Source organism: Dicentrarchus labrax, unplaced genomic scaffold (assembly GCF_905237075.1).
Source record: "Dicentrarchus labrax unplaced genomic scaffold, dlabrax2021, whole genome shotgun sequence".
Classification (NCBI taxonomy): domain Eukaryota; kingdom Metazoa; phylum Chordata; class Actinopteri; family Moronidae; genus Dicentrarchus; species Dicentrarchus labrax.
Window position 1 is genome coordinate 13,630,278 of NW_026136705.1, and position 25,856 is coordinate 13,656,133.

The following is a 25,856-nucleotide window of genomic DNA, read 5'->3' on the forward strand; positions in this document are numbered from 1 at the left end:
GGTTCAAGAAAGGTAGTATACTGTTTGTGTGTATGGTGTATGCATGAATAGGAGACTTGTCTGTATGAGGAGAAATGTAATTTTAAAAAAAGCAGTATGCATATGTGTATTATGCATGTGAAAAATCTGCAGAACTAAATCAAAAGCAGGGATACACACCTCATACATTCATATTGTACTTCCTATTATTAACCAGTCTTGTATCAGTTCCTTTCATTACATGAATGCACAGTCGAACGCACACATACGACACACACACAGACGAGCTGTATGCATACAAAGACTGAGATTCAGGAGCTGTGTATGAAGAGAAGATGGAGGGACTTAACCAGGAGCTCCTCTCCGCTCTCTCGTCTTCCTGTGCGACTCGCTGCCTCCACAGCCGTGCCCTTAGAGCCTCCCCTGGCATAAATGACCATTATGGCTCCATTAGGGCTGCTACTAGGAGGTCATTATGCTACACTGAAAAACCAGGGATGAAGATGTTAGTGGGGTCCCATCAGGGGAGAGACACAGACTGAGTGAGAGAAAGACATAACACTCAGTCATCCAGCTACTCCAGATGTCATGACAGACAAACAGCAATTCAGGTCCAGTGAGTCAGCCTCTTAAGTGGTAAAAGAATGGAGGGAAAGGATGATTAAGGAGGGGAGAGGGCAGCGGTAAGTGTAGCAAGGGTGCAATGAGGATAGAGGGGTGGGTAATTTTGGGTTACCAGTTACCTTAACACTAAAGAGATAAACTATCCACCGTTTCTAAAAAAAATACTGCATCTTGTCTCTCTCGCAACACATTTTAACTGTGTTTGTGTGGTGTTTGGGTTGGTTTGTTGTAGTTTGTGGATTGGTTTTTCCATCTGTTTTTCTTGTCTTGCTGCCATATCCTTTTCTTGTCACACACTTCATCTGTGTCAGATCTGTTTCCCCGGAAGATATGACGTGCGTGGTAGCACTGCAGTAGCCTCGGTCCCTCTGTATCTCCGACTCCACCAACCGACCATGGCTGAGACACAACAGCACACTCCATCATACCTAAGTGACAGAAAATGATATTTCACAAGCCTTAAATCAGTTCAGAGTAGATTTTTCTTTCTGCGTGGATGTAAACAGGTCTCTGCCCAGCAGGTGGTTCTGGATTCCACAGCTTCTCTCACTACTGAATATGAAAACCTGCAGGGTGGCCTGGTTGGCAACGAGACCGTCCCATACGCAGAGGATGAAGGGTTTGGCTGCCACAACCGCCCACATCTCTGTCCTCGTTGAGTTGTCCTGATTCAAGTTACTTAACCCCCTACTCGCTTATAGGGTAGTATCTGGCTCAAATGCATAATGTATATTTATGTGTGATTCAAAGGCATATGCGAGGAATAAAGTTACATGTTTGGGTCCTTCAGTTTTTGAACGCGTCAGATGTTATGGAACAAGAACAATCTACAAAAAAGAAACACAAATGAGTAGAAAATATCAAGCTGTTGGAATATTTTCCACCAATAAATGATAAGTCAGTTTGAGAATTGATTAATACTTCTTAATACTAAGAACATGTTTTAAATTGACAACCATGGTACAGCATGGATTGTCCTCTTCAAGTACAGGACACAGAGTGGCAGATGTTGCATGGGCTATAGGTTACACCTATAGAGGTTGCATGATGCTCTATGCAACTGTAAGTAACACTGAATAACAGGCTTCTGACCTTTTAACCCCACCTTTCCCAGTAGGAGAAGAGTCTGAAGGTTCAGGTAGCAGCTGTCTTCTCAGCAGGTGGCATATAGGAAAAGAGAGCTGCTGACCTGTGCAATTGGTATGATAGTGACTGCTCCTGAGGGCTGCATGCCCCTATAAACTGGGGCAGAGCCGACCAAGCATATGATAAATGCATCAGAGGTCACACCGGGGCATTGGCCTGAAACTCCAGTTAGCCTCCCAGGGTTTAGCAACTCCCTGCTGTTGGGAGATGGAAATATGTTGCCAGGGACTATATAGCTCTATGAACTTCTGAAGCAAAGGTAGCTTCTGCAAGGTTGCCGGTCAAGGACGAGATGATATGGTGGCTGTGGTGTGATGTGTCTAGTTTCATTGGACAAAGCTCTGCTCATGAGCGACAGTAAACATGACTGAGCAAACCTTTTCCTATGTTGACATGGTGTCAACGCAAACTCGACACTTCCTGTAGCTCCTTTTCATAGTAAAAGCCCTAAGGGCTGTTTTCTTTTAACAGTTCATCACAATGTTTGAATCAAAGACAAACTAAAGATGTATTTACATCTGAGTTCAAGAACTCCATTCATTTCAGCACAGTTGACTCCAGGTGAGATAGAGAAGGTGGAATTGCTCCAGTATCACTCTAGTACATTGTATTAACGTTCACTAATTAAAAGTGTGGAAGATGCTGTTTTAAACTTTTTGTCCAATGAAAGTCTTTACTTGCTGGTTACAGTTCATTACTTCCTGTATAGATGATGTAGTTTGGGACAGCATGTGCAGTCATTATCAGCAGATCTGAAGCTCTCATAAGTATTCAGACATCTTACATTTCCCATTTCAGTACAATAAGTACCCCACTTCTTGGCTACAGTACTCGAGCAGGTGGAAAAAAATCACTGGCCTGAGGCTGATGAGAAGCTTACCTGTGTCATGGGTGCATGCAACATTGTCCTCCATAAGACAGATCCCACTGTTTATGTTTTTACTGCACTCATGAGACATGGCGGTGCCACACACAGCGGTGCCATCGGTAGAACAGGTTTCTATTGAACTGGAGTTACACAGCAGATTGTTCCTTAGATCCTGTGACCATCTCTCTACAAGCTGGGTGAGCTGTGACCCCAGCAAGTGGTCCCACAGGCCAGAGTGAGTGCTACAGGGCTGGAAGCAGATGGCCCTCCTGATGCCACACTGACTCACAGATTGGCTTTAATTGCCAAGGCTGATCATTAGCCCAATGGGTCTATGGAGGCCGGGGCACTCCATGAGTCGCAGGCCTTAAAATAGAGCCTGGCGAGAAGCGTCGTGACCTCACACACTTGAATGACCATGCACAACGCATCTTTCTCTCACATCCTTGGACACACACACACACACACACAGGCATAAAACTGACACAATCAAAGACTCTTGAAGGCTGCTTATGAAGGCAAAGGAGGTGGAGGGACTTTACCAGGGGCCTCTCTCTCCCTTCCTGTCTGCCTCCCTGACTCACTGTCTCCACAGCAATGCTGACTGCACACTCACTCACACACGCACACACATATACACCATCACACATGCAGACTCTCTGAGCTCCCCAGGCCATGACTCTGTTCCCAGTGACAGTAGTGAGTGTGCTGCTCTGACGTCAGTGGACAGCACTGTATGTCACGCCCTATCTACTTCTGTGTGTGCAGTCATAGAGCTAGACTGCTCTCAGATCAGCTCTGTTAACAGCCATCAAATCTGTTTTATGTACATGTGAGTTGCCGTCAGAGGGAGACACTATAGGCTATGTACTGTATGTTTTCCTAGACCTTGACTAGAGGCACCGGATGGATTCAACAGGTGTAGTTGCACTCCACCTTTACATATTTTTCAGTCTAGATGCAATGTGCACTGGTCTGTCTGCATGCTCACACACACACAAGTCAGGTCACGTGCACATGCACGTGTGCCTCCTCGGGTGTGTGAGCACCTGTCTCTGCAAAACCAGCCACTGCAGTCTGACACAGGCAACGCTGCAAGGTTGGCTATTTCCTGAAAGTGGAAGAGAAGCTCACCTCATTTGCCCAGGTCTTAACTCACCCTAGGACAGCAGACACATCCTCACACACTGAAGCAGGCAAACAGTCTGCCATGGAGACCCACAGTCTAGGTTCCTGTGGTGGGGAAGATGAGCTGCTGTAAGAGGCAGAGTGGCAATGCTAAAGCTCATTATGTCTCGGCTGTTGAGCCACTGGTCTAGAAATGAAACTTGAGCTGCCCTGCCTCGTACGTGGCTGCCACCTTAAGACACTGCTGGAGACCAGCAGGAGAACAGAAAGGGAGCACAGACATGGGAGAAGGCAGAGGTGTACAATATGTGTGTCTGCGAGGCCATGCTCAGTGTCTACTGCCTGTTGTTTTGATGCCACCCACTGTTCGTGAGCTCCAGGCCCAGCAAGTTGAATACTTGCTAGGTCTCTCCACAGCTGCCTCCTCCTTTCCCTCTGTCCTTCCATCCCTCCCTCCTGCTGATTGTGCTAATAGCCCTCAAGTTGCTCTCATCCACTCTTTCCCTATGGACACATGCATACGAATATAAACATGTATGCCTATATTCATAATCATAGCGCACAGCCCTCTGCATACCTCTGTTCTGTGTGGAAACGTTGCTTACAGCTCCAGTAATCAAGTGGAAGCCAATGTTTCAGTGCTATTTTTGGGTCATGCCACATTTTACCCTACTTGCCCCTGGTATCTGGAGCAGTGGTAGGTTGTGTAACTGCACTGCATGGAGCTGGCTAAAACATAATGGAGTCTGTATGTAATGTTTTAACTAGGCTATAAAAGCATGTTAATGAAATAGTGTCAGCTTATTCTTCTGCTCCTGCTTCTTCTGTTTCTGCTTTTTCTTCTTCATCATCTTTTTCTTGTTATTATTGTTATTGTTATGATTATTACTGGCATTAATACATTGTATTTTATTTTCACTGTAAATTAGTAATTCCTTAAAAGCAAGTTTGTACTGATTAGTGCAAATCCACAAACACATGTTTAACTTGAATGGTCAAATGACACTTAATGCACTCACTTTCATTTGAGAAAACCTGAAATTACCCCCCTTCATCATTCATCTGCCCCCTCCACCGCCACCCTCAGAACTGGGAGATGGACATTAAAATGCATAAAAAATTAAAGCTGTTTACTTGGACACTAATGAGAGGAGGCTTAAGTAGTCTAGTTTAATTAGTATGATTGGCTCTATGGGGACCACGCAGGCAGGGCCATAACAACTGATTCACTCACCGCTCACAGGACCTTTTCATACTCTCTGAGTGTCAGAACTGATGTCAGAGGAGATTGCACTGCAGAGACATGTTGCCTTTGCTGATCCCAGGTTGGAAAGGAGCACTGCAGTTAAATGCACTGAAGCAGACCATTACATAAGCACCACTGCAAGGTCAGACAGCTGTGTCCTCCCTGTCTGTCTCTCTCTATTTAAGTCACCATCATGAAGTGCCTTGGATATTAGGGTTGTGAACCAAGACCCTGCCCCCTTTCACAAACCAATGTCGCTGTTTGTGGATCTAAATGTTTTCGCCTTACCATTCTGGCAGATTAATTTCTCCTCTCTTTTTGAAATGTGAAATCTCTTTTTTTTCTCACACCTTTTTGTTTTCGCTCTCCATTTCTCCTTCTTTAACTACTGTATGTGAGTGCGCGAGTGACTGAGAGTTATGTTGAGGCTTGTGTGCAAGCAGAATGTGTTTAGATCAATTCTGCAGCAGAGGTGCTGTTTCCTTTTTACTGAAGTGCATGGGAAGGAGTACAAAGGAGAGGTCGAAAGTGCGGCTACACTTCAATAAAGAGCCTAGTTTGTCCTCTTTGATGCTATGCTGCCATGCACTTCAGCTACAAAGAAACGGGGCTCTTGTCACTGAGAACTGAAGTAAAAGACACTGAACTGTTCCTGAGCTCACTTCACCACATCACAACATCACAGTCACTCACACCCACTGTGCAGCTGTGTGATGTATGTGCAGGAGTTTGCAGTTTTGGAGACTGGAGTTATTTCCAAGTTGAGGGTTATAAAATGTATTACATATTTTTTTTAAGTCTAATTTATAATTGATTCATTCTGGGATACAGTATATATATTTATATAGCTATAGCTAATATAGAAACTGGCAAAGCAAGTTTATTATTCCAGTTTTGACAGATAACATTGAGTATGGAGACTGCTCTTCAACTGAAGGATCTGGATCGAGCCCCCTCATCAGCAAGAATCCACCCTGCTAAAGTGTCCTTGAGCAAACCACTCCGTCCCTACTAGCTCCAGTAAGGCTGGTCTATAGCTCAACCTCACCTCAACTCTGACCTTTCTATCGAGAAAATTATATGTTTACCATCTATGGTATGGTGGCTTTATAAGACGAACTGCTCTCCTTAGCAGGCAGTTGCATGTTTACGTGGCTTATGAATTCAGAATACACTGTGATTTCCACATTCCTGTCCGACCTCTTCAAGGCTTAATGGTTACAGTGGATATGATGATGTGACTTGGTGTGTCGAACTAATTCTAGTACATGATTATGTCTTGTGAAGGGACTCAGCAGTTCTCCTGCAACATGGTGGATTTTTGTTCTGTGCACTTCCGAAAGGTTACCCAGTTTAAATTTTTACCCAATATCTCCTTTTTGGTCTCATCATTTTGTTCAAAGGTATAAGATACGTGTGCAATTACTACCATAAAGCCAGGCTTTGCTGAGCTCTGGGCTCGCTTCACTTCTGTAATTGACTTTTTCTCCTCCCAGTAAGAAGCCACAAAGTCTTAATGGCAAAGGATCAGTGTGCCAAATGGTTTCATTACATACAGAAACCATTATCTTCGGCAAAAAAGAGCTACTGCCAGAGCAAAGGAACACACACAGAAACAAACACATACACATACACACCAACCTATACATATACGCATATAGTAGCAAAGACATGTATGATCATATCAGTGAGAAACAGAAAATTGACTATTCTTATCATACTGTATACAGGTTGGGGGTCTTGGTAATGTTTCAGTGATATTTTCATTAAGTGTTACTTTACTATTTTAGTATTGTTTATTTATTGTTATTGTTGGAAATATAGTTTGCAGTGTCCAAAGTGTGATTTTTATTTGTATTTTTAGTTCATCACAACAGTTTATAGTGTAAGTAGGATACTGCGGTATTTGCATTGATATTTTATTAATGTTCAACCGCATCACTTGTCTGTTATGCATTGTTGTTTAATGCTTATTTTATATTTGTAGGAATGTAAAGATATATCACATAGAATTTGTGATATATTTGCATCTATGTGTTTGCATAAAGAATTACTCAGAATGCCCGGATTAAAGGCGTACTCAAACAATTTAGTTGAGACAGATTTTTAAAAACTAAGAATGGTCAAAACTAAGATATCAGAGGCCGATATATCCTGACTTTTAGTCCCCTAGTAAAGCTCAAGCCAAGATAACTGGTTTCATCAGACCAGATGAGTAAATTGAACTTCATGTGTAAAATCAGCAGAGCGACCCTTTATAGTTCCCATGAAATGGCTAGCAGGGTACGTATTGCTTCTGCATATTTTCGTGTCTCCTGTAAAGACAGCCAGGTAGGGAGGTACTTATTAGATATTTATTGGTGTTTGCAGTAGCAAATAGCTCTCAATGATCATTGCAAAATTAGTATACGCCCTTGAGGTCAGGATGAGTCATCAAAACTTTTTTAGTGTTTTCCAGGAAATTACACAATACTATTAAGAATAACTATAAAATTACAATGTTGTCATTGTTGGGCCAGATACTGGTGTATAGAGCAAGGCGTAGGTGAGGAAAACACTTTAAGGTTGTGGTCAAGCTGATGTACAAAAGGACATGTGGCAATACATGCCAATAGAACTGAGGAATAAAATACTGCTATGGATGAATTTATAGAGCATCTTTATGTACATTTAATTTTAGTTTTGTTTTCTGTTTAATTTTTCCACTCATTCTGTTTCAAACATACCACTCGGCATCCTGTTCACTGTGTGACCTTTTGTGGCGCGTGCACAGAATCCAAACACTGAGGGAAACCAGACATACACATGGCAAGATTAATTTGAATGATTGACAAGCAACCCAGCTCTGTTAATCAAGTTATGCTCACTCTGATTAGGACCTTAATGTGAGTAAGATAACCCGGTTAAGGTGTTTACATGAGAGTTGCAATAATATGCGTATTGCATTAGTCTGGTTATAATTGAATTATTGGTGTGCATGTAAATGCTCTTTCTCTCTCTCTCTCTCTCTCTCTGGCTCTCTCTCTCTGGCTCATTCCCAGACACCAGTCTCTGTATTTTATATGAGGGGAAACCTCTGTGTGTACTGTAGGTTTCCTCTGATCAGAGGAGAGGTGAGACATGAGCATGTGTGCAGCAGTTCATATGAAAGCCACCTGGCTCTCTCCGGCTCTGTGATTTATGCCTTTGATAACAACAACCCAGAGATGCTTTCAACAACAACAAAGTAGTGCTGAAGGATGACAACAATGGGACACTTGTCAGTCTGGAGATGAAAAGATGTCTTGCTAGGTGGCTGTCTCTTTTGTAACTTTGATATGTATTTTTTTTCTTTTATTTTGTTTATTTGTCGCTGTGTGTTTCTCTGTATCTTATCAAAGGTTATTGATGAAGCAAAATGTGAAGTGGAGTCAGTTTTCCAGCTTTGACAGAACGCCTCCCTCCTCCTTTGAGAAGGCGGCATTGTGCTTCACTGCCTCTGCTATGACTTATCAACAGACTTATTTCCGCTGGCTTGTCCTTCTTACTGTCATACAGTGACAGGAGAGAAAAAATGCTCCTCCTGTATGATTTCTTTTTGTTGTTTACATTGAATTTACCCATATCTCTTTGTTGGTTCATCCTTCCAACTTCTTGAAGTATTATATGAACTATGCAGTAAAATAGAGGGAGTGTGTACAGTAAACCACAACATATAACTTAACCTAATAGGATAAATGGGGTCACCTGGTTCAACACTTTGGTCAACACAATGCCCACTGCAGATCAGTGCTCTTTGGTATTTTAGTTTGCATAATTGTTATGTATAAAGTTATATTAATCAGTCATTTCAGGAAGTAACAATGTTGCAATCTCAACAATTAACACAAATTAAACCACTGAAACTAATCCCTGTGAATTCTGCACAACCTTCCAATTTTATCCAATCACTGCAACTTTTCTGCAAATTTACCAATCATTGTAGTTTCTTTCTAGCCTTATATCACCAAACTCACTTCCTTGTTTCTAGTTGTGAAGGTGCAGGCCATGCAGACATATGCAACACGGCCGTCTCACATTTACCCTGTCCAAACAATTTTATTCTCACTGGAACAAGTTACCTTTGATTTTTTTATTATTATTTAAATTAAATCACAACTAGTTTTGCAGTTTTCCCTGTCTGCTGCTGTGAATTTTATTTATCTTATTTATTTATTTTATTATCTCATGATGCAAATGCAAAATAGTATAATCTAAGGATTTAGGAATTAGATTATTTTGACGCAAACAGACAGACCTGTTTTTTCAGCAACCTTCTGTTTGGTTTCAATGGGTTAACAATAAAATTAGCCCAGTTTTAATGACAATAAATAAATTAGAGGATTATGAAATTACTGTGTTACATACCTTGCAAATGACATGTAAGGCCTTACATGCAAAAAAATCGATAATTTCCTGCAATTTAATTCAACCAGGCCTAATACTATATGAAATTTAAATTGATCAATAATTTAACATTCTGAGAGCGACCAAAATAAATGCTTTAACTTATTTTTTATAGAATCTACAGCTACTCTTTTCCTGTTATGTCTTCATTTTAAATTAATTGGGGAATTCAATAGTTTTACAGTTTTAGGGGAGTATTAACATTGCAGTATTTAGATTAGATTATTAATTTTCTACTGCTTGTTTTGTTTTCACAAAAATATATTTTCCTTTGTAACAGTATCATACAGCACTTTGATTGATTTAGTGGTGTAGCAGAATAGCACTTTATATTGTAGGTGTGGCTATTATGTTTCACCTGAGAATAATAAAATCTTATTTCTTGACATATTTTTCTTGTCCAAAATACCTTACAGAATTCCCTGTAATGAATTAGACACACGTGTCCTGGCCTTATTTTTCCCCTCAATTTCTCATTCTCGTCATCCTTTCTTCTCATTGTCTTCCTCGTCTACTGATGCGGCTGCTGTCCTCCTCTGTTCATCTGTCTCACTCATCTCTGCTCTGTACTGTTCATCCGTCTCACTCCTCCTGTCTGCCCCAAAAATTGACTAGCTGCAGGCTGAAAGGCTTGTTCACAAGCCTCTTTCCGAAATCCAAGCTACTGTGTTAACCAGCGTAGCATGAAAACTCTATTAGCCAGCAAGCTAACCCTGGTTAACTGCACTCCAAATACTAAATTTAATAGGCATACCCTTCTCATTTGCTACCATTGTTGTTTTTTTTTGCGAGTTTGGTATAATCTTGTTGTGTGAAGCCCTATTAGTTTCCAGTTTCAGAGCGATATTAAAATGTGGGTATAGTCTACTTCATCCATAGGCCCTTCATAGAGCATCAACTGTCCCTGGGCTCCTCCTGTGCATTAGACAGTTGACAGTCTTCTTATAGCAGAAATGAGTGGAGTGCTCTGTGACTGATGGAGCTCCTTTGTCAATGACATAGGGTGGGGGTGGGGGGCTGCTGCTGGCAGTTTTGGGCCAAAGAACAGTACAGATTACATTAACATCAGTCAAGCTGTTGTCAGACTGGTAGGACATAAATAGGACCTTATTGATGCATAATGCAACAACTTTTCATTGTGACGTTTTCTGAGTAATAGGATCAGAAAGTGAGTCTGTGGCTAGAAAGGCAGTATGCCAAAAAAGATCTGCAGAAATGTACCAGAAGTAGTGAATCAGAAGAAAAATCTGAGTTCTAGTTTGTTTTTTTTAATCACAAGTTAAGATCATACTGTACAACACAATTACAAAGGATATACATAGGTCCATTTGTAGGGGTCAATATGCATATGCCTGATCAAGCTTCTTCCACCTCCTTCTTCCTGTCCAGGGTTGAACGTCTATACTAGATGAAGTACACTTACTCTGATGAGTAATTCAGTACAAATGCAGGCAATGTCAAGCCCAGCATGGGTATCTCAGGGAATGGTCACCAACATTTGGTGAATTTGTTGTTAAAATCACGCAATGCAGAGAAGAAGGAATACACTATCTGTGGTCTTGATGGGGGTTAGAATTAATTTGGCCAATCACATCACAATCACATCACCCCATTTTCTCTTCTCTCTGCTTCTTTAAAAGCAGAAAAATATTGAGCAAACTGCTTTGACTGTTCTGTAATGGAGAAAACAAAGCTTTTGACCTGGTCCATGCAGAGAGTCAGTGCAAGCAAAAATCCCAGGAAACCTTGACATAAAAATTGCAATGTGCTGTTTGATCACTATGACACTGCCCCTACTGCGTCTCTCCTCCTACTTCAGTACAGTCAAGTTCACAGAGACTCACAAAATACAGGTGCGGGTATAAAAGAACCGGTGTGCACCCAAGAAAAATGCCACTTTACAGGCATAAAGCACCAGTATGTGCTATGCACTGTCATGAAAATGGAGCCTTATTTGCTCTGGATGCACATTTTGTTCCTTCAGCACAGAACTGACAATACCATGATTTTGGGCTTGCCATTCTGTCTGGTAAGTTACTTTATCTGGAAGTTTATTTGACGTAGAGAAGGAATATGGATACATATAGGATTGCATAATTTTTTTAATGTTGGTCAGTATTTGTAACCAGTGGAGTTGCATGGATAGAAAAATACATGTTCATGTCAAATGTTTTTGTAGGGAGTAAAGAGACATAGAATAGCCTTAGACTGGAAATGTTCTTTAGAAACCTGCAACTATTCTTGTTGTGAATATAAACATTTTCATAAAATCTGAGAAATTGGTTTTGAGAATATATAATTCTTTTGCTTGGGGAGAGGGTGAAATTTTGACAGTCCTCATCTTTCTTTAGGTCTAATCTCTCTTCCTTTCTGTGTGCACTCCTGAAGAGGGCTGAATTTCTGTGCTACAGGCTTGAAGAGAGAAAGCTGAGGACAGTTCCCCGGAGTCCGGACACCAAGGCCCCCGGGCCTCCACAGCTCATAAACAGATGTGTCCTTGTCCCCAGCCAAGCGCAGCCACTCAAGTGGCAAAGCAGGGGCCCAATAATTGTGAAGAATTGAAAGCTAAATATTGGCTTTATCTCCTCAGTAATAAAAGGGCCATGAAATTGATTTAATGCTGCAGCGCTTCTCTTGGGTGGCTTCTTACAGCGTGAGCACAAAACAATGAGCAGCAGCCATCTATTAATTAACCCACCTAATCCTGCAAAGTTAATCTCTCACCACAACTTTGCCCGCAACTAACTTCCAAGCCAGCGGGTCTATTGGGGGTGTCATGACAATGGCAGCGAGGGGAAGATAGATTCAGCACTTAGGAAAGGAGAGAGAGAGTGAGAGAGAGGGGTGAAAAGAGGTGGATAAAACACTGTTCCACACAGCAACCATGGGGACACTGTAAGTGGAAATGCAGGGGTGCATGGCCATCATTAGCATTGTATCAGAGTTGATTTGTGTTTTTGTGAAAAGAGGCGGAGAATATCATTCGAGCTGTTGGAATCAGTTCCCGGTGTGTGTGCGGCTGCACCAGCATAAATGTGCCTGATTTTAGTTGCCTTTTTGTCGTCTTTTTTTTTGTATTCTTTCTTCGCTGTCACCATGCCGCCTGAGTCCCTTATTCTATCCTGAGCTGTTAGGTAGTTGGGGGGGAAAGTGGCATTTCTTTCTCTTCTTCACCTGCCTGCCAGTCGCAGCATGATGGCACCTCACACCCAACACGCACATTCATGGTCGTATTGTGTCGACAGAGTTGTGAATTACCTCCTTCTCAGCCGGCTGATGAAAAGCTATGTGTTTTTCTCTTTGGCTGCGGCTCATCTGACCCTGCCCTCTCACCTCCTCCCCCTCCCTCCCTCTCATCGGTCTTTTGTGTGAGGCCCCTCTTCGTGGAATAGCAGTACAAGGCTGACTCGGAAAATAGGTCACCCGCTAGTGCTCCTCTCACCTCCACAGCATTCAAAAAATAATCCTCTAAGGTGTCTTGTGCCATTTTGTAATGTCTAAGCCACAGTCTCCAGAATGTGGCCAAAACATAGAGGAAACACACACATGCACACACATACAGCTAAAAAAGGAATCAAGAAAAACTCCAATTGAGGGAATTCGGAGATCTTTTTTTCTTTTCTTGCTAGTGAGGAAAGCATTTCCTGTGGAGATAATTTTAGGAGGCTGATTAGGCATAGACAGTGTTGAGCCCAGAGTGAGGAATCTCATCATCACTAATGACATGCCATTCCTGTGCTGAGAGAAGAGCCCGGGCCCTGGGCATGGACTAGCCTCTGTCAGCCACCTCTAGCTACAGTGTTCATTAAGGCCAACAATGTAATTACAATTCACTGATACTGCGTTTGGCTTAATTACAGACTGATTATTAGGCTGATATTTGTTGGAATAATCAGACTTGAAAGAAGTGGATTTATATTTGCATGGTATTAAGGTCTTATTAGTGTATCATAAACTGACAATTTATTTGGTTTTTATGAATGCTTACATAGACATGCTTTTAAAGCTTATGGCTCAGTGGTGGAGTACTATAAATGTTTACATAAGAAGAAACAAGAGACTTGTACAGTCTTCACATAAACTAACAGATTGAATGACAAATCATCCAACAGATGTCTCCATCTGATTGTGGTAAATGTTTTTCTACTGTATATCTTCCAGCCCAACAGAAAGTGGACTGCTTCGCTCTTGCACTACAGTGGATAATTCTGATTCCGCAGAAACTCTCAGTAATTGGGAGCACTCCCGAACAAAATGCAGGGGTAGTCCCCAGAGGTCAGGCTTTTATGCCCATGTCTATGCAGCTCAGAAGTGGCTGTAATCGTTCATCCAAAGCATGTGACATAAACACCCCCCAGAGCCAAATGCTTCCACTAATATAATCAAGGACTTGGTGAATTGCAAAAGTCAGTTTACTCACAGTTTTATAGATGAATAGGAATTTGCACCTTTTCAATCAGACATACATTTTCTATAAAAGGAAAATTTAGAAGATAAGAATTTAAGATCACTCTCATGCAAGTTATTGTTTTTGATGTTTTACATTGTAAAATCATAAACCAATAATTTCATTTTATGGTTTTAATGTAATTTGAGATTTCCCTCACGATGATCACGATAAGTACGTTGACGTACCTATTTTTATTTTAATCTAATATCTAGTGAGTTGCTCGTGGCTATCTGTCTGTTTCTGTGTGTGGATCAGTGGATCTGCAAGGTTTTGAATATCACAGTAAGAGATAGATGTCGCCCTGACATGAGCCCCTGTCTCTGACAGCTATAGTTTTATCCCCTAGCTCAGTGCTGGTATCAACATTCTCCTGTAGCTCTGGGGTGTACTCATCCATGTGCAGGAAGTGATGTATGTGTGTATGTGTGTGTATGTGCCTGCAGGCTTCCCAGCGACAGCATACGGACCGGTGGCGGCAGCAGCGGTAGCAGCAGCGCGTGGCTCAGGTAGGGGGGCCCGTGGAAGAGGCGGCTACTTGGCGTACCCACAGAGCACAGGGCCAGGTAAACGCTCTGTCCATGTTCTGTGTGGCTGCTGCTCTCTCCAACTTCTCCTGCTCTGCTTCTCCCCATAGACATAGTCCCCCGAGCCCACATGCACACACTCGGCAACAAAACAGTAGAGATTGTATCCAAGATCTCTCTATATACACGATGCTCTGTAAAAACTGTTACTTTGATCTGACTCCAAAAAAAAAACATTTTCTAACCATTTTTATAAGTTTAGTGAAGTTTTTATTTTTTTAAATTAGGATAACCCAATAATATACAGCAATTGTAAGACTAAAAATAGAGTACGGCCGAGTAAGCTGAGTAAAATCTAAGTACTGTAAAAGTCAAGTTTTAACATTTTTACCAACTCTTCTTATTTGTGTGTATTGCATCAAATCTACTTTGAATAATTAGTTAGCATTAACACAATTCACATTTTGACAAGTAAAATTAAATAAAAAACAAGTATCAAAATGTTAACATTCAATAATTTATGTTTAATAACCTAACATTAACTCATTCTTGTTAGTATACACTAACTAAACTAACTAAATTTAAACATTGTTCACTTGACGTGTAAAATCAGATGTAAGCAACTTCTAAAACAGAAGACAAAAAATTACAATGTGATAAAATACGTTTAATACAGTTTCCCAAATACCAACCTCTATAAAATTTAATTTTAACAATTTATTTATTTAAAAACAGCTGCTACACAACAATCATTCTGGAACACTTTAGTTTTACAGACACTACACAGCAGTGACACAGGGCACCAATATTCAAGTTCATTCAAGTTTTAAAAATGCCAAACCTCTGAGAAGACAAAATTTTAAAAATGCAGCTTAGTGTCTCATTTATAAACACACACCCTTAAACCATGAACATCAAAGAAATCCCCACACCATTAAAAGAAAAAAACTTTTAAGCTCCACTCTATACCCCTCATACAGGACCACACAGTATGAGCACACATACTGGAATACACAGTGATCAAGCCTTGCACAAACTGTGTCAGACCAACAAGCTGGTTGGTTTTACCCTCAGTGTTTACCCTCATTAATATTATAACTTTACATCTTTTGGTGAATTCAGATAAGACTTCATTCATTTGGTGTCACTCCAACAGTAGGCCTTAACGTGGAGCAAGTTTGGTTTGAAATCAATTTGTAAACAAACGAAAAAAAATGTGCAACAGCAACAAGCTATTTATTAAATTATTATCATGACTGTTAAAACTTTCTACTCACCTGAATGGGTTTCATTAACACACTCTTGCTATGTGACCACTGCTCCTCTTTAGAGTTTGGTCTGCATCTGTCCAGCTGTGACACACATGTAGACTCAAAAGGAACAGCTCTGCATCTTCCAGTCATTGTGTATCTGTAAAATAGGTGGTATATGAGGTGGTGGTATATAAAATAGAAGAGGTACTGTCCAAAATGATGAGTAAAGTATTCCCAATTTACTACTTTGTGTAGAAATTTTGTTGACACCATGTCTAAGAGGTACTCTACTCAACTCTACAGTCATTTCAAGTAGTTACTTTATGTTTAACAGTAATACATTCAAATTTACAATCACTTATGATACATATTTGTATAATGTCGCATTCTAGAAGAGAGTTACAGTTCAGCTTAAAAGTTAACACAAATATTTAAACACAAAAATGATACAAAAGATCTAAAATAAATAACAAAACAATTTACAAAAGCACTTAAGTGTGTTTCCCCTATAACTCTCACTGCAACTGAAATAAAAAGTGGTGCGCTTTAACCAAAACTAAAATGATGCATGCCTGAGTCGTGACTTGGGATAGATAGCATAGCACAAAACAAAACAGCTGCTACCACTATAGTCCAAGTTACCAAAATACAACACACATGTAATGTTAGTTTGCACTCACAAGTCCATGGGATGTTACCTGAAGCATGAGCAAGGGAAAGATGGAGAACAGACGAGGAATGGTGGATAAAGGCTGGATGCTGCAATAGTCCAAATGGTGCACTGGCTGGCAGCAACAGTTCGAAAGGAAGCTGTAATGTTAGTAGGCGGGAGACATCTACTCCTCACAGGGTCCAACAAGAGTTTACTCGCTCTCTCTGTCTAACTTTATGCCCTTCACCTCAGTCGCTTTAATTAATCAAAAAGTCCTACTATTTTATACCAAGGTAGTTTTAGCTTTATGTTCTAGCCAACAACACCGAACACACTACCATTACAGAGTAGCGTGGGTGGGCTGATACTCTGCACACTATGCTAATGTCACTGGTATGCTAACGCGCTAATTGCAATTAGTGCGTTAGCATACTAGTGACATTAGCGACATGCTAATGCACTATTTACATCCCAATTTTTACTGCATCAAAGTGATATATTGAAAATACCCTCACATGTATTTACCTTTGTTAGATATCAATACATCCAGGTGGCATAACTCTACAATAACTTACATTATGGACATATTTAGTTCACTGTACTAGCCTGCAGCTCACCTTGCAGTGTTGCAGTTCTGGGTGGTCCTCACTGAAACTTCTGATTTAAGCACTTTAATGGAGTTTTGCAAACTCAACTTATTACAAAGATTTATAAAACATAATTGCAGTACATGAAATAATGAGTTGTTGAAACCTTTTGATTATATAAACACAAATAAAAGGATTTTTAAAAAAAAGAAAAGGAGAAAAGCCTAATTTACTCAACAGTAAACTGACAGTAAATATCTTACCAGCTGGATGTTTCTGGAACAAAACCTTAATCAATTGTGGACCTAAAACATCCTCTAAATGACAATTAGATGTAGCCAGTATCTCTCTCAGATTTCAGTCATAGTGAGTCTTAGATTTTTCCAGACCAAATAAGCCTGACCAGACATGTTTGAAAAAAATGTGTTCAGCCAAAAGGCCAGGGCTGTCAGCTGTGAGCTTGCTCACAATAGGATAATCTAAGAAATAATTTTAAATGTAGATGTACTGTAGAATTTATATTATATATTATATTATTATTATATATTATTCTTTTGTAGCCTAATTTACTCAACAGTAAACTGACAGTAAATATCTTACCAGCTGGATGTTTCTGGAACAAAACCTTAATCAATTGTGGACCTAAAACATCTGTACTGGACCTTTAGGGACATGTAAAAGATATGGTTACACATGCCTTTTAGATTATGAATAATGTGCAAGAATCCAAAAGTTTTTCCTTGAAATCTCCTTATATCAAACATTTCACCAAAAAGTGTGGCTAGATAATCTATGGAAACTAGGCAGTGCACCTAGAAGAATACTGTCTTTTTAGTCTGCCAGATTAGTAATTAGTTTTGTTTAATATAGTAGATTATGATCACTATCCATGGTAAACTAACCTAATTATAGTAAAATGTCAAGTTGCCCAGTGTTTCACTATAATGGTTGATTGTCCCTTAAAATAGTAGAAAGTAAGTAGCAGCAGTAGTTAACCAACTTAAACTAAAGTCAGTCATGTTTTCTTCTTTTTTACTACTCCTCTTTACCTTTTCATGTACTTTTTTATCTTGTATGACCTGATCATTTTAGTGACTTGGACACCTTACTAATGATTGCTTGCCATGTGGTCGCTACGTCAATTAAAGTCTATTCTACTGTTCTACTTTTAAGTTACAGTATATGAGTAGATACAAACGTTTGAAAATTAAAATATTCAAATTGTTAGTCAGTGCCTCTGTGCTAGCATGTAAGATGCCTGAGGACATGAACTTACAGTACACACACTCCATTAAAGCATAATTACAGTACACACTCTATTCACACACAGACGAATATGTGCCAAGAGATTTGTTCCAAAAACAGGATGCAAGTCTTAAACACAGCATTGATTGACTTGTTGGCTTCATTTAGACATCCTGCTTTTTCCACCCTTACAACTGTAGATCATTCAGTAGCTGTCAATAATAGCTCCCCTGACTGAACACACAGCCTCCAGGCTTTAGGCAAGAGTGTCTTTCCTAATCAGACATACTATTAGAAGCTTGTTGGTGAAAATCTTTAATTGTAACTCAGATGTTGTCTGGTTTGTGCAGTCACTCATGGATATAAAGTCGGTAGACAATGGCTGTTGAATGTCATGTGCTGTGACACCTGAAGATGCACACACTTGCACATGAGCACACAAGTCACAAGCGACTGTAGTGTATGCATACTATCTACATCTGCACACACATACAGACATACAAATTCACCCACCTGTCCTCATTTGCACTTAATTCAAATCGACAGAGGGAACACTGGAAGCCAATCAGATGCTCTTTCTTTCACATCGGGCTATTTGATTTTGCATTTTCAAAACAAACAATTTGCCCAACAATTGCAATGAACATCACTAAGAAGCAGGAATGTTGATTTGGGGTTAGCAGCAGCCAGGAAGCAAGAGACGTGATGGCAACCATTATGTACAGTTTAATTCTGACAGCTGCAAATGGAAGGGAGACAAGCAAATGACTATGAACGGAGGTGAGGGGGGGGGGGTAGAGTGGTAAACAGTGACATCATGGGCCTGTTTTAGAGTACTTGAACAGCCATGAGGCAGTTTTTAGGAAAATATCACTTGGTTAAATCTCCATGCTACTTCAACAAATGGCAGAATCTGTCTGCAAATAAAGAATATTATCACAGTGAGAGCAAGGAAATCTGGAATTTGAATGTGATTTAAATGAACTCATAACATATCTGTAGATTATTACCAAAATCAGCTGTATCCTGTTTTATTGTTACCATTTATCGCAGTTAAAAGCTTCACCAATGCATCATGACGATATAACAAATACAGTCCTTTGTTCCGTGGTTTGTGGCTTTTTGACAGATAAAAAAAATGTATTGATGATTTATTAAGTGTTTGGTAAGATGCTAATAACCTACTACATGGATTAATACATTCAGTGGTCTCTTCTCTCTATACAGACACAGACAGAACAGAGGGCACAGATTGTTTAGACTTGACCTTCCTCTCTGTGTCTGGGGATGTTGCTGTATCTCCGTGTTATCTTACCATTTCATTTGCAGCTACTCAGTCCAAAATCAACTCAGAAATAGCAATTGTAATGGTTAAATGTTTTTCTAAATTCTCTATTTTTAGTGCAAACAAGGGTCTTTGTAAAAAAAAAAAAAAAGCCTTATGTGAGATGTAAGTGTAGATTCTTTGTGCTTTGACTCCACCTACAGTTCCCATAGAGCACCACATATTACATACTTAGTCTACTTTGACCCAGCAGGAGGGATGCAGGGGATGTGGGGTGTCACCTAAATTGACACTCAAAATCACAGAAGTTATATGTAAAGACAAAAAAAATCTTAAACATCCCGAGACATATCCAAAGTAAAATTATATATCAACCCTTGAACCACATTCATTATTACATTTATTATTATTTAAGAGACATTGTGTAGACACACCTTTGTGTGAGCTGTGTGGCTTGTTTGTCAGCTATACACACAGAGTGTTGTGAGATCGTGGAAGACATTTTCCATCCCTGACAGAGGGCACTTTCACCCTACTCCCAAAGCTCAACAGACAAAATGACAGTATGCTGACTTCCCTGTCTATGACAGACCACTGCTGATGACAAGGTGTATTTTGGACATCTCCCTGTGGCCTGCCACTTGCAGCAAACTATACCCTAGACACGGCTGTAGTTGTGTACCATAACAAGAAATGTTACTGAAGATGTAGTCTCTGCATCATCTTTCTAACTTTGTAACTAACTTTACATCTGCAAAATTTGTATTTGGCCACTACTTCTCTTGCAGTCTAGTACAGTAGTTCTTTGGTAGATTTACATTTAAAAACTACACAAGGACTTACTAGTTTCCTTACCATAAAAGAATGCAGGTATTTTGAAAGCTTGTGACCGTAAACACGTTTCCCATTTTAAGGCAGGAAAAAGTACCAGTTATCACAACTGCAAAACAAAACACTGAGCTGTGGTTACTTCTAGGACAGACAAGGCAGCATGTTTTATTTAGTAAAGGTTAAATCCAAGGTGGTGTCAGTCCAAGTGCTTTTTTTGAAGAGCTGGGTCTTCAGTGTGTATTTGAAGATGGTGAGGTATTTTGTTGCCCTGATCGTCTACCAGGAGCATGTTGCACCACGAAAGAGCAAGAACAAGGACTAGTCTTGACGCGTGTTTGTGAGGACTTTTGAGAGACTGTGGCTCCAGGCGAGAAGTAGATCAGAGAGATCTGGCTCCTGCACAGTTTACCATTGCCTGGAGGTAGAGAGGTGCCGGCCCATACTGGGCTTAAAAAGCTAGTACCACAGGTTTGAAGCTGATTTTATATACAACAGTGTGCTACTGGATGATGCAAAGGGCAGCGGCATTATCAGTTGGAGGAGCTGAACATCTGCATAGTAAAGCAGCAAGGAGGAAATTGCTAATTTGGAGATGACTAATGCATACACCAGCACCTGGGCTGCATTTTGGACAAGTATAATCCACCTCTGCTGTTGATATGAAGGATGAACCTGCATAAATGAGCCACAGTAGCCACTCTAACTGATATTGACAGGTAGCTGATACATGAACTGAATCCAAATATTAGACATTTATGTCAACAACAGCTTGCTTATTGATATGCACACTGACAAAACATTCTAAACCTAATGAAACAGATTAAAGCGTAAAAGAAGGTTAGCTGTTCTCCTCATTTTAAAGTAGACTCTCTGAAATCTCCTGTGCTATAGCATTGTCAGATACAAACAGAGAAAAATGCAAGTGATGCAGATGGTTCTGACAGTCCGGGGAACTTCACAGGTCCCAGTCTACTCTGGTTGAGTGTTTTCCTGAGTCCCTCTGAGCTTTCTGGGAAGCTCAAATGTCAGTCTCAGATCTTGGCTCTACCTGCGGTGTGCACAAAGCCCTATTCAGCTGCTTTTAGATGTCTGGGTACTTGCTATGTACAGTATGTCTGACTTGACTCAGGTGTTTTGAAACTGAAATGGAGTTGGCTGTGGTCAATGTTGTGCAGAAATTGGACTGCAGTATAAATTGCAGAGGTGTCTGCCAGTTTTACTGAGAGTCAGGATTGTCTTCACATTTTTTAAAACCCATTCCTCCCCTCAGTTAGTTATTGTATATTGTCTCTTTTACTCATCTCACTTCTTCTCCCACCTCTTGTTTCTTCACCAATGAAAAGAAGGAAACTCGTGTGACAGACATTTCCAAATTAAGATCCTTATCACTTTCCTCCGAACAAGCTCTGTGAGCTTCAGCAGTGCCCGAGAGGAGACCAGGATTGGCTGTGTGCACTGGTCTTAATCAATCTGGCTCTTGGTGAGCTCAGGTCCATTTGTCCCAGATGCTAATCTGCAGAGCCCAGCTCTGAGGCCAGAGGCGCTTTACATGTATTTGGTGCAAAATAACATGAGCAGGCATGCCAAGCCCATCCTGCTCGGGTTTTTTGTTCAAGGCCCAGGGAAAGATGTGACACATTGGGGAGGGCAAAGTGTCCCTTTGCGCCTCCACCACGAACGGTGGCTCTCACAGCTGTGGGTAGCAGATGCTCTGAGGTTACAGGCGCAGGCCTTTAGGGACATCACCACTCGGCCCTCCAGGGGCTGCATACGTAACACACTCTCCAAAGAAAACTTACTGAAGGCTTGATGGGAGTAAGATATTTTGTCGTCAGGCCAGTACATTCTGTTATGAAATACAGTATGTGTTGCATTATACCTTTATTTTGAAGTGACATTATTATATTTTTTTTAAGACCTTTTTTCCCTCTTATTTGTATTTACATACAATTGTAAAGTGAATTGCATAGTTTCCTGTATACCTATTTCAACACACGATAGCAATATAGACAGTTTTGTGAGATAAATGCCTCAAAATTAATTTGTGTTAGATGTGAGAAGATTGGGCAATATATTAACATAAAATGTGTGTTTTGCTGTAAAACATAATTCCGTAATTCATATTTTCCTCTAAATGACAATTAGATGTAGCCAGTATCTCTCTCAGATTTCAGTCATAGTGAGTCTTAGATTTCTCCAGACCAAATAAGCCTGACCAGACATGTTTGAAAAAAATGTGTTCAGCCAAAAGGCCAGGGCTGTCAGCTGTGAGCTTGCTCACAATAGGATAATCTGTGCCGACTGTAGATAACTGAGTGCCCTTTCTCAGTCCCAGGCCAGATCTCACACAGGTTAAAATCTGCATTAATATCAAATTAGTGTGCACTGATTTACTACATTATTGTGCATTGTTTTACCCGCGATTCACATTTCCTCTTCCTCTGTTAGTTTCCACAAACATTCCCCAACCATGGTTGAAGGTAAATAGAAATGAGCTCTGTTGAGTTTATCCATTACTGGAAAGAACAGCAAGAAAAGGGAAAAGCAGGCATAAAATGAAAAGTAAAATAAAAAAAATAAAAAAAAACACAGAGGCCCGAGTATGGGTGAGTAAATGCAAGAAGAAATCATCTGTTAAAATTAATTAGCCAAGCTTCTCTGAACACAAAATGACAAGACATTAAATATGTATTATTTATGAAATGTCTGTGCTCTCTGAAAAGAGTGTCTAGTGCTGTTAATTACTCAGCCATTCATTCAGAAAAGATTATTTCAAATGGAAAGTGAAAGCAAGGCTAGACAGCAAAAGAGCTGTTAGTTTCTTTCACGCTATTTTTAAATGACATTGGTGAAAATGGAAAAGCTAATTATGGCAGCTCTAAAATTCAAAGCTAATTTGAGAAGCAGCATGTCAGGTTTATTGACGTCTTCTGTAGAGTGATGTGGTTTGATGGCCACCAAGGAATCTCAGTGGCGCCACGAGGGAAAAGGAGGAGTGACTGCATGAAAAATTATTCCTTGCAGAAATGAAAATAACTTTTGGTAATAGATATTCATATTCCCCAATTCCCAGTATTCTCTAACGGTTGACTGTAGAAACAGTATATTCATGTATATTCAAATAGACTTATAAGTGAAAATATTTTGTTGATTTTAGAATTCAGAATCAAGGCCTTTTCTAGCTGATGTGTTTGTAAACATTACTGATTTTAGCAAACCATTCCTAGTGTCAAAAAATATTATAAATACAGGATTTGTTGTTGTCCCTGTATTGAAAGACCTGTTGATCAATTTGAGGGTAATAGCAGGTTCCAGCAGTTTTTAACTGTGCCGTTTCGTGCCTCTGTGTTAGTTAATATTTTTAGTTTCTCTGGGATTAGAAATAAGGATAATCACAAACTTGGTGCAGAACTCTGGCAAACTTAAGGAAATATTTTCTCATATTCTGAAGTCCCAACAGGCCCAGGAGCATGACGCTATATTTTATCATCAGCGTGATTAGTTTTATTTTCCAACTAGTGAGAAAAAGAGCAGCAGTACTTTCAAGGTTTGTGATTCCTCCTTAAAGGCAGTCACCTGGCAAAGTGGGAACGAGAGCAGGGCATTTATCCACTTAAAGAGAGCCACCCCGATGATGTCAGTAACAGATGACTGCAAGACACTCCCCTCTCTGTCGCCTCGCAGCCAGCTTTGGTCACTGAGGGCAGAAGGGAAAGAGGGTGGGGGTAGGGGAGATAATTACCAGTATAAATGAAGCCCTGCGAACGATTCGCACTGCTGGGTCCCCTGATCTAGTCTCCAAGGCAACCTCAGCACGCTCATTTGTTTTGTAGATGAGTAATTACATCCAATTAGTGGCCAGTGGAAAAAAAAGGAGTCCAAGAAAGGCCCATTGTTCTGGATAGATTGTGTGAATATTAATAGTGGGAAGGTCTGTGGCACAGCGATATGATCGGTGATACTAATGCAGCTGTGGGCGCACACTGCCCAGTCTCATCCTGCATAACAGATCAGATAGCCACTGATGAAAATATATGGCTTTGAGAATGTGTGCCTGTATGTTTGTGCTTGAGTGTCTGAGTCTTACTCCTGTACAGCTGCCTCTATCCGGCAAACAAAGCCAGTTTCTTACCTGAGCCAGCCACACCTGCAGGCAATGCAGCGGAATGCGGCGTCTGAAAACGTCTAGCTAAATGTTATGTACAATCTCACTGAAAACTCTCGCCCGATAGGTGGTAGTTGATAGATTTAAAGGGTAAATTACATAAGATTTGTCTTTATTGTTTTGGGGAATTGGTTATTGGTTTAAATGACACTTGATAAGATTTTTACTTTTTGTACTTCTGGGCAGACGCTGTATGGATTTCTGCAACATTGGTTGTCTGCATTTTTTGTCGGTAGTTGTATTCCATAATTCCCAATATTGCTGATGTCAAAAGATCCATTACAAAGTGTAGTTAGCTTGTTTTAATATTAGGGGAGTAAAGTGTTGTGGCTAAAACTATAATATGAAATGGAGCTTTGCTGCAGAACAATTGCCCTGCATATTCCATCCAGTCTTCTTGCTCTCTGTTCATAATAGAATTGCACGTAAAGTAATACTGCCCTTCTCTCTTTTTGTAAACATTGTTAATGACATGTAGTATTGTTTGAATAAACTTTATTGGAATTGTCAATGGACAAGCGATTAGGGTTGCATGTCTGTGTAAAAGTTGCAGATTCTGGCTGAGTAGAAAGGCAAATTTTAAAACGTGAGTATACATAATTTGCAAGATTAAAGTAAACCTGGTGTCTGCCCAGCTCAATGTGGTCCAGTTACTTACAATTAGAACTTTATCTCAAATGGAAACAACTTAATAACTAAAACCCATTTCAATAATCCTCTGCTTACAATATTTAGATTTAATACCCATATTTTATTGTGTGTAGTTTAATGCTTGGTCTAAATGATGATAATAATAATAATAATAATAATCATAATATTTCACCAATCTGCATCATGCAAATACGAATAACTCCTTTCATGAGTAAAAATGTCGCTTATATTCAGTTTGCTATATGCATGTAATGTAATCACTTCAAAGATGCTGCAACTTCACTTTTACCAGGATGACGTTTAATCTTTTCTCACAACATGGTTCATGGTCAATTGTATGTTATATGAAAGCGATTTTTGCAAATGTGTTCACAATCACTAATGAAGTATAATGAAAGTTAAAGTAAAATGGAAAGTAATGCCTGTTTGGAGCCAGTCTGTACACTGCTCTGAACTGGTGACATATTAGAATGGCTTCTTTATGAATTCCCAATAACATGGTTTGTGCTATTGTCAAATGTTTTCCACCCATTATAATTATTCCATTGATCCAGTTTTCCTCATTAGCAAGGCCAATCAATTTTCAGTGACATTTGTCTAAGTGAAGTAAATGGAATGATTGGTTCTTGAGCTTTGTTCAATGTGTCAGGCATTATGTGACGTACGTGGGAAGCCTGCCGTATTTGGAGCCTATAATTTGATGAGTGGGCAGACAGCCCACAAGTGGTGAGATCAGAGTGCTAAAAAGCATTGGCGGGGAGAAACATGGCTGGTGCTTACATTCCATTTGGCAGAAG

The 25,856-nt window shown here is 40.1% G+C and overlaps 1 protein-coding gene across 7 annotated transcripts in view; it reads left to right on the forward strand.

The window, feature by feature from the left end:
* LOC127363455 (RNA-binding protein Musashi homolog 2) overlaps positions 1 to 25,856 on the forward strand; it is a 231,717-nt gene that overhangs the window by 190,215 nt on the left and 15,646 nt on the right. For 3 of the 7 annotated variants that reach the window (XM_051399889.1, XM_051399890.1, XM_051399893.1), the window contains exon 11: positions 14,310 to 14,429. The exons of 2 other annotated variants lie outside the window; for them this stretch is intronic. In XM_051399889.1, coding sequence (XP_051255849.1) covers positions 14,310 to 14,429 — 120 coding nt within the window. The remainder of the gene's footprint in view (positions 1 to 14,309; positions 14,430 to 25,856) is intronic. 2 more of the 7 variants (XM_051399891.1, XM_051399894.1) reach the window with 1 other exon arrangement.